This window comes from Pholis gunnellus (genome assembly GCF_910591455.1).
Source record: "Pholis gunnellus genome assembly, chromosome: 7".
NCBI lineage: Eukaryota > Metazoa > Chordata > Actinopteri > Perciformes > Pholidae > Pholis > Pholis gunnellus.
Genome location: NC_136533.1, coordinates 23,231,953 through 23,241,505, shown reverse-complemented (window position 1 = coordinate 23,241,505; position 9,553 = coordinate 23,231,953). Strand labels below are relative to the sequence as shown.

Genomic DNA, 9,553 nt, shown 5'->3' with positions numbered 1-9,553 from the left:
TGAATATATCATGCTATACAACAGCATTTTTGCATTGGTTCTGCTCGTTTCTGCCAAGGTTTGGGCTCTTTATAAAAGTGCTCAATTCATGTTAAACTACACCCACTCACCTATCTTCACTATTTCAATCCATACTATATCTCTATTCCTCGCCTCATCACTTCCTATCTAATATACTGCCATTTGGTTTAATTTGCCACTTTTAACATAACACTGTATATCTTGGTGAAGTTAACATATGGCTATAATCTCCTCTGGTACCATCTAGTGATGAGGAGCCTTAAACACAGCGTGCTTGCACAATTCCAGTTCTCCTCAGAAAAAATGAGGGTAAATATAATTTAGCCTGTGACATTCGTTGTACTAAAAAAATTGCATTATTTCAACTATTATGGCTATTTGAGCTTTGTTCAAGAAGAAAGAAAACTGTAAATGCAGGGTAAGATCTCCCTTTTTACTGCATGTCACTCGAAACACTCCATCTGTTCCTTTTATAGATTGGGAAAAAAAAGATGATCCAAATGAGGCGTGCATCCTTCAGAAGGCCCCCCCCCCCCCCTACAAAACGCAGTGGAAACAAAAGGAAGGAAAAATGGCATCAGAAATATGTCAAGCGAAGTATTATCCCTCCCACAGTACTTGCATAAATCTCTTCGTTAAATCATCTGCTATGTACAGTATTACACTTAATCGTTACATATGCGGCTCATCTGAGCCCGGCAAGTCTCTTGAACAGTACTAAACCATAGTCCAGTGACCAAATATGCATCCCTCTTCATCAAGACCAACACAAACCAAAAGTCAAATCCTTATACAGTAGAATACAGTAGACACCTTTCAAGTAAAATAACTGCTTTTCTAAGAATACTGGTGTGTTCACATAATCTCAACAGACCTGAGTCAGACCAGGATTGGAATAGGTTCAAATCCAAGTCATCATGTAGTCAGTGTTTTTTTTTTTTAAATCTTTAAGGAGCAAAACAAACTGCAGCGGCTGCAAAGCTACAAAACACAGAACTGCACGTGATTGGATTTCAATTAGAGCAGTCGACCCAGGTCTGCCTAACGATCAGCAGACAAAAACCTCATGATCGGATGATCGACGGAACAGAGTGACGTATTCCTGTTTTTTACTACTGAATCTGATGAAGGAAATAAGTAAACAAAGTCATTCTTTTTTTAAAGTACAGAAATGCCATCATAACCACGGACAACTAAGCCACCGATTTCTCTGTTTTGAAGAATGAACTATATATTTTTTTGCCTTGAAGTAAAGGTGAGTGAAAGAGAAACACTCATTACGTTGTTTTTTTTGTACAGTAATCCATTGATAACAATCAATGCACAAAAGTAAAAGACAAAAGCACATAAATATCCAAAAACTGAAATTGAGACAGCTAAAGACAAGAGGGTTTTTTTCCCCCCTTTTCCTTAAATCATTTTTTTTTCTCACTTAAGTTTAAAATACACATATTAACCAGCTGTAGAATGTTTACATACAGTAGGAATTTGGATTCATCGACAAAAAAAAAAGCACAGTTTTAAGTCAGTACAGCTTTCCTGGCTTTATGGTGGAAATCAGAGACAAGTCCAGGATGGTCCAGTCCGGTCCGGTCCAGTTCCAGAGGACGAGCAGACTACTGGCCACGGCTGGGGCACTACCGTACTGATAACGCAGCGCTGTGTACCATCGTGTGCTGGGCAGATGGCAGTTACTGCATGATGATTGCTGGGGCGGAGAACTGCGTTGAAAGTCGGCCCTGTATGTCACAATGTACTGTACCTACCCTGTTCATCCACACTGCACACGTGTGTGGCATTACGCAGGGAAGCACGGTACAAGCTTCACGCAGCACAGCTCAGTTCAGTTCAGCAGTGTGAGGGGGGCCTCTTTCTGTACAACGGTGGTCACCACAGAGGAGGCAGTCTACTTAGAGATGGTGACTATTGGCTCCAGAGGGGCCAGTGAGGGCCAGTGAGGCGATGGGGCTCAGGAAGCAGAGAGAGAATCCAGAAAGAGAGAGAATTACGGCTGAACAAGCAGAGCTTTGGACAGGGAGGTGAAGGCGCTCATGGGGCAGAGGAGTTGTGGAGGATGAGAAACGCTTTGAGCCGGCCCAGTGGAGAGTAGGGGTCGGCCGGGGATACCGAGGGGGCGGATGATTCAATCAGACAGGAGGAAGGCCGGGCCGGGCCGGGCCGAAGTGTAGGAGTGGTGATAAAGCTCCAGAGTTTTTGGTGAGAGGGAGGTCCTCTGCCAATCCAAAGAGACACCTGAAGAAAAAACACATTGAGCACATAAACCAACCTGCTCCTCCATTACAGATTTAGGTTACATTTTTTTTTTTTTTACTATGCAGCTACTATTTGTGTGTCCGTTCAGTACAAAGTCCTGGACCAACCAACTATTTTAAATGGTGAAATCTGCGTAGAACTCCACTTTTGTAAACATTGACACACAAATTCCTGCTGTTGACCAACAGCAAGCCATCTTGACAGTGCTGACCTTTGAGGGGGACGAGTCCAAAATGATAAGCTGTTCGGACAAATGGGACTTTTTTTGGCTTCGGACAAATGGGACTTTTTCCGGACTATTGGGGTTACGGAATAGCCTGTGTTGCACCGTCCACTTCTCCTTTTCCTCTTCTGGAATATAAACTGCCCCACCAAAGCAATGGTTTGCAGACTATTTTTTTTTAATAAACTGTGTGAACTTATTGTTCCCTTAGTGACTGACCATTAGCAAGTCCATTAACCCTGGGAGCTTTATTGTCCCTCTTCAATAAGTTTTCATTGCACAACATAGTGTGCAACGGTCAACAAAATGTACACAGAACAGTAGAAATAAAACAGAGAGATATTTATTGTGAGTGCTCCTTAGTCCGAATCTAGACTGCTAACTTTATTACTCCTTTCAACCTTGACAAAGGCAGCATATGCCAGGTTCACTCCTTCCGTTCTCATGTTGTAAAATAAAAGCCCTCGATATATATTATTTGCAGACGAGTATTTGGCATTTTCGTGACATTTGTTCAGTGTGTAATGGCTTTAATCTGGTGATTTGTTTCAATTAATTACGATGGACTCTTCATTGTTGCATGCTGATATACTGTATGTCGATAAAGGCAGGTATATCTAACACCTTAACATATGATATCCAATACTCTAATGTTATATATATATATATTGTATATATATAAATGTTCCACTCACTATACAAACATGACAACATAAGATAGCAGTGCTAAGATTATATGACCCACCGAGCTATCAGTTCCCACTCAGTGTCACAGGCAGACGACTTCAGCAGATGGTTTCAAGATGACGCGAGTTCTGCGGGGAGAAGAGAGGAAGTGCTTCACACAACGAAGAAAAAAAAGATACTGGCACAGGTAAAGTGTTTGCAGCTTGTCGTGTGTTAAAAGACATCATAAAAGGTGCCGCGCGTGTCTCACCGGTGTGTCGTTCCACTGCCGCGGCAGGTCTTCTGGCTCGGGTGGGTAGGACATCCAGGACGGGCTACGGTATGAGGACGGCGGTGACATGACGAAGTAGTCTGAGTAACCCGGGTGGTTGGCAGATATAGCGTAGACTGCTGTTATTGGGTTTCCTGTGAGATGTAAAGGTGGATTTAGCCAATGACTAAACTTCACTTCATCATAGCTACCGTCTGCATTTCAACGCCGGCACTCATACCTGAGTAGGTGGTGATGGACTGGTCGACGGTGACAGCGGGGAAGGGCGTCCTGGACAGCGGCAGATAGGGGGCACCGTTGTGCTGCTGGGCCTGCAGGTCTGAGGCCTCTGACAAACGGGGCTTCAGACTAACATCGGGGGTGGAACTGTCAGCAGAAAAGAGAGACAGATGTTCACCTGATATACAGTTATCACACAACTGTCAAACAAATCAGCATTTATGTAGTTTTATAAACTTTGTTCAGGAACGGGACCACGCTCAGAACACGGCTCATTTCCCCCGCACAAGTATTTAAGCTCAACGAACCCGTTCACTTCCTCTTCGACTCTGTTCTCTCATCCTTCCCCCCAACCCCGTTTTGTTTTCCTATTTTCTCTCTCTCTTGCAGGATTACAGGAACGACAGGGGACTCTGCACCGCCAGAGCTTCCAAAGAGATAGCCCCCATCCTAACATCTCCGTTCCCCCTGTTCTTGCCAGCCACCGGACACCAACGGGACACCAACGGTCCCCCATCGATCGCCTAACCTCCTTTCTACAAACCCTCCTCATTTCTTCTTCCTTACATCCCTCAATTTCTTCATCCCTACCCTACATCCCTCTACCTCGACCCCTACCATACATCCCTTCAGCTCTTCATCCCTACCCCACATCCTATCATCCCTCTACCCTACTCCCCTTCATCCCTCTACCCTTTACCACTTCCGCTTCCTAATCTAACAATCATTCCGTTATGCAATAAACCTCTCGAAACTCATTCTGTTATTCGCGTGGTCCTTGTTAGTGAAACAGCAGTTGCTGAATACAGCAGCACAAAGCTAATGCTCCACGTATTCCTCAAATTTCAATTGAGGAAGAAATCTTTGTTTACTCCTTCGTTTCTGCTGCAATGAGGTGAAACAAACATGTTAGAATGTCAAAAAAATGTAGGGGGGGGGGGGGTTGCAGTTTAGGTTGAAGCAAAGTTGAGGGTCAATTGCGGTTGAAGCATTGAAAGGGTTAAGTGTGTGAGGGTAATCTCTAAAAGCATTTGACATTTAAGCCCTGAAGCAGTTCAGTTGACAGACTGAAGTCAAGTCAAATCTATTTCTACAGGACATTTAAAACAACACGAGCTGACCAAAGTGCTGTACAAACAGGCAGAATACAGCAGGTCAACAGAGCAGGTCAACAGAGCAGGCAACGCCTCGAAGCAGGGGACCCGTTACTGGAAGAGTACGAGATAGAAGCAGTTTGAAGGTCATTTAGAGAGTAAGCACTGAAAGAAGCAGAACTCAACAATGTCTGACACATTTTGAAGCGCTCCAGTTCCAAAATCTCCCATTTATTCACTTCATTGACGTTTTAGAAAAACCTTACATAAACAGTTTTAAACATGGAACTAAGCCAACAAACTACGAGATTAAATTGAGACGATAAAACATTTGATCCGGAGCAATGGAAAAAGAATTACAAAAACGGAAAACAAGTCAAGGAAACTAGACTCTGTACATAATTATTTTAAGAGTGAATGAACTTCTCATCCAATAAAATATTGCGAATACCAACAGGCCGCCTCTAGAAACTCCCAAAAAACTTTAAAACCAACTGTTGTTAATTTAAAACGAAGACCGATTCAAACAGGTTCGGTCATGGACCAGCAAGTAGCATCACTAGCCGTTCGCGGGTGCGGTACACATTGCCATAGTGACAGCAAGCTCCATCAATAAGATTACACTGTAGGATTGTGGGTAACGTGCGAATAAAACGTGTTTTTCTGAAAACAAGCTTCATATCATACAGACTATATAAACCATCGTTTCACAATCGAATAGCTTGTGATACGTCTGCCTTGGATGACAACATTATGGTTAGTAATCAAAAACTTAAATGAATCGGCTGCCATGAAAAACAGCTTCGTCAAGAAACTGCACAGTGGTGCGACATTGCATTCCTTCAATTAAATGACACTATGAAACATGAGTATTGATTTCAGGCCACAGTCCTCAACCCTTCAGCGTACTATTATCAAGGTAGACTCTGTACACAACTTCGAGTACCTTGAGATTTTTTATTGGAAAACGAGCTGAATCTTAATTGTAACAATATACTCGGCTGTCATTCAGTCTGCTCTCTGTTGTTCCATCTCTGTGTGGTTTGGATCGACCACCAAAGAAACTACAACGGATTGTCAGGTCGGCAGAGAGAATCATTGGTGCCAGCCTGCCCTCCATCCTGGACTTGTACACCTCCAGAGTCAGGAAACGGGCAGCAAAGATCACTGCAGACCCTTCACACCCTGGACACGACCTGAATCAGTAGGGAACAGCTCAACGCTGCGGGGAGAGTTCGTAGCGTGTGTGCTGCTGTTGGGTTTCTTGCTAAGCTAGTTTAGCATAGTGTGATTCCCAGAACACACACGCCTCAGCAGGGTACAATGTTTTCTTTCCGTGGTGGGCGTGTCAGACAGCATGCCTGTGACTTGGGTGGGTTGCCAGGTTGAGGTCCACCGAAAACATTATATTTCTCACAATTTAAGCTTCTGCATTTTCCAAATGCACTAGTATTATTCAAACGTATTGTTCGGTTCGTAAGCGTCGTACCGAACGGTTTAATACGAATACGTGTATTGTTACACCCCTGGAAACAAATAATAACCCGTAGCTGTGGCGTCATAATGAGGTTATTAGGAGGTGGTTCAACTAGTAGGACAGCACTGAAAGCCCAGGTACAAAATGCACGGCCCGCCACTGGCTATCAGACATGTTTAACAGGTTACAGGTGGAGAGGAAGGTAAAGGCATCCTATCAGACAACCCTCTCTGTGTTTCTGATTTTAGCTTCTGCCTCTAGGTTCAGGTTCTCCCTTGTGAAGAGCAACAGGTGAATACACTTCTGAATGCAGGTCAGGGGAGGAGGCAGTGCTACTTACTTGGCAACGTGTGTGGTGTAGCTGATAATACCTTTTGCACATTACTCTCACTGTGTATTTCTATTTATATGGACATACTCTGCCACTATTTATTTGATCTGACTGGAGTTTTATTGTTTTCAAGATGTTACTGCTGCTTTGCTTTTGCACACTGTGGAAATGTGAGCCGGACACCTGTGACTACCGTTGTTAGACTTTTAGCCCACTTTGTATTCTGGACGCCTCTCCTTCCCCTCCCTGTATTGTACGTCTACGCTCTCTCATGTATTCTTATATGCTTAGTTGTAAAACCAGTTGCCCTTCGGGGTCAAAAATAAAGAGTAAAGTTACTATTAGTAACAATACGTAGAAAAACCCTGATTGATATTGTATATGCTGATTCCAGTATATTAAGACTTGATGCATCCAATTGGCTCCATTGATTTTGAGTATTCTATATTCCCCCACCACAATTGTTTTCCTGGTAATAAGGACAGGGTTTTGTCATCATAGTCTTGCACCTCTTCTACCTCGTAGAACCTCGGCACCTGTACGTGCAACGCTGCAGTAGGAGACCGGAGGACAGATGATGTCGTTGCACAGGGCTCTCAGGACCATAATGCACTATGCATACTGAGGAGGAATTCAAATGCTGCGTTCCTCCTCCCTGAGGCCACAGAGGAGCTGATGTATGACGAGCTGACTTATTAACTACTTACACAGTTCTGTTTCTGGTTCTAAAGCAAGCATAACGGTCGCACACACACATAGTTAGAGAAATGTAAAACCAACAGAGAGCTGTCTCTGTCCCGCAAAATACAAACAACTTCATTTTGTCCGAAATATCAAAATGTTTGCATTTCCCTGCCGAGTGTGTGTTCGTTCCTGTCAGTCTGTAGTCCATAGCAGCTGGAACATGTTTACTCGTAGGCGTTGTCGTCTCAGTTTCTCCACTAGATGGCAAACATGTCCCTTTGTGCAATCCACCACAGCCGAGCAGTCCAACGACTCTCTGCCGGCAACTAAAGTGCCCAGCAACACGGCGCACACAGCAACAGCATTTAAATGAAGAAGCTGCTCAGTTCAAATGATGCATGCCAACATATGGGCCGGGGAGAGAGAGAGAAGCGAGCGGCACAGAGAGAGAGAGAGAGAGAGAGAGAGTGGATGTGTAGGGCAGTCGGTTCAAATGATTTTGATTAATGTTCTGTAGCTATTTTTAATCTGCATCCTCCTGTGGTCCCTACCAATAAATGGAATACCCATCTGGTACAGTGATTAGCCCCAGCGCTGCATTTTGATAGGCTGGGAAGTCATTAATGATTGCTTGTGTGAATGTTTCTTTTGACACAGTGGACGCTTCGTTAATTGGTAGAGCATTTATTTCTATGGCATTAGTCCGTATCTTGTCCTTTAACGACGACGCAGTGTTTTTATTTGTTTCAAAGTTTTTCTTTTTTTTTATGATTTTGCATATATAGCGTCTGTAGTCGTGTGGGTTGAGTGTGGTACCGTCGCAATGAGGTCCCGGGTGGCGGTCCTGGTCTTGAGGGGATCAGCGGCGGGGGAGACCCGATGCCCATATCAGGAAGCTGGGTGAACCGGAAACCCTGCGGGAGCCAGACATGGAACTTAGACACATTCAGACACTGTCATGTGGACTCTACGGAGCACAAAATGCAAAGAACTAAAGTGGAAGGAGCAACAAACAAATCCTGACAAACAAAGAGGGCTGGAAAATCAGATGGGTGTCTGATCAGAGCAAAACCAAAGATAAATACAGATTCAAGCTGCGTGAGGCTTGTTGTCTGTTGGTGGGTGTTTAGTCCTCAGTCTCTTTAATCTCCGTAAAGCTTCTCCTTTGCCGATCAGCTGTTGGCAATTCACACACTGAGAGCACTTCCGCTGGCTTTTCCTGTCTTTTTTGTTGTTGTACCAGGACTATTAGCCAACATCAGCATTATGCTTTGGTCATCGAGTGACATTTTGACAGAACATAAAAGCTAGAATTCAGATTTTCCGGCTGCAAACTTTACTGTTTTGATTCTCTCGAACAACTCTCAGCTCTTGTTTTCCAATGGCACACTACCTGTCCAGCACCACACGTCAGACAGAGTTAGCGACTAGCTGGGGAACAGCATTTCACTGCTAGAGAGCCTGAGATTTTTCTCAAGAATTGGTGGAGACCAAAACAGAGCTAAAAAGGAGAGTGAATGTTGGACCAAACACGTCTCCAAACAAATGCTAATCCTGTTCTGTTTGAAATTAATTTGTTGGAAGGCTGAATCTGTGTGCAATTTCTCATAACTTTATAAGGTGATAATACACTACTGTTCAAAAGTTTGGGGTCAATTTTCAGTTTCTTCGCAATTTCTCGCATGGAATAGCTTCATTTCTAAGAACAAGAATAGACTGGCGAGTTTCACATGAAAGTATAATCGAACCCACAAATGTGATGCTCCAGATACTCAACTAGCTCAAAGGAAGGCCAGTTTTATAGCTTCTCTCACCAGCAGAACTGTTTTCAAGGGTTTTCTAATCATCAATTAGTCTTCTAAGGCGATTAGCAAACACAATGTACCATTAGAACACTGGAGTGATAGTTGCTGGAAATGGGCCTCTATACACCTATGTAGATATTTCATTAAAAACCAGACGTTTCCACCTAGAATAGTCATTAACAATGTATAGAGTGTATTTCTGATTAATTTAATGTTATCTTCATTGAAAGAAACGGTGCTTTTCTTTGAGAAATAAGGACATTTCTAAGTGACCCCAAACTTTTGAATGGTAGTGTGTGTCAGTTACTTTTATTTTTTTACAGCTTGAAGGCTTTCTTAAAGTGGCCGAAAAGTTTGTTAGTTAATAGTTAATAGTATGAAAATATTTTCATGTTTTTGGAAATAATACTAAAGATGGTGCTTTTGCCACTTTAACTTAAGTAAAGGATTTAAACACTTTTTTCCAC

General features: G+C 43.2%; 1 protein-coding gene across 1 annotated transcript in view; it reads right to left on the bottom strand.

The window, feature by feature from the left end:
• Positions 1-2,139: 2,139 nt before the first annotated feature.
• Positions 2,140-9,553, bottom strand: part of kiaa1549la (KIAA1549-like a) — a gene marked incomplete at its 5' end in the record, with an annotated part of 89,633 nt that continues 82,219 nt past the window's right edge. The window contains 5 exons of the mRNA XM_079163585.1: positions 2,140-2,274; positions 3,264-3,333; positions 3,456-3,610; positions 3,697-3,842; positions 8,098-8,195. Coding sequence (XP_079019711.1) covers positions 3,304-3,333; positions 3,456-3,610; positions 3,697-3,842; positions 8,098-8,195 — 429 coding nt within the window. The 3' untranslated portion in view covers positions 2,140-2,274; positions 3,264-3,303. The remainder of the gene's footprint in view (positions 2,275-3,263; positions 3,334-3,455; positions 3,611-3,696; positions 3,843-8,097; positions 8,196-9,553) is intronic.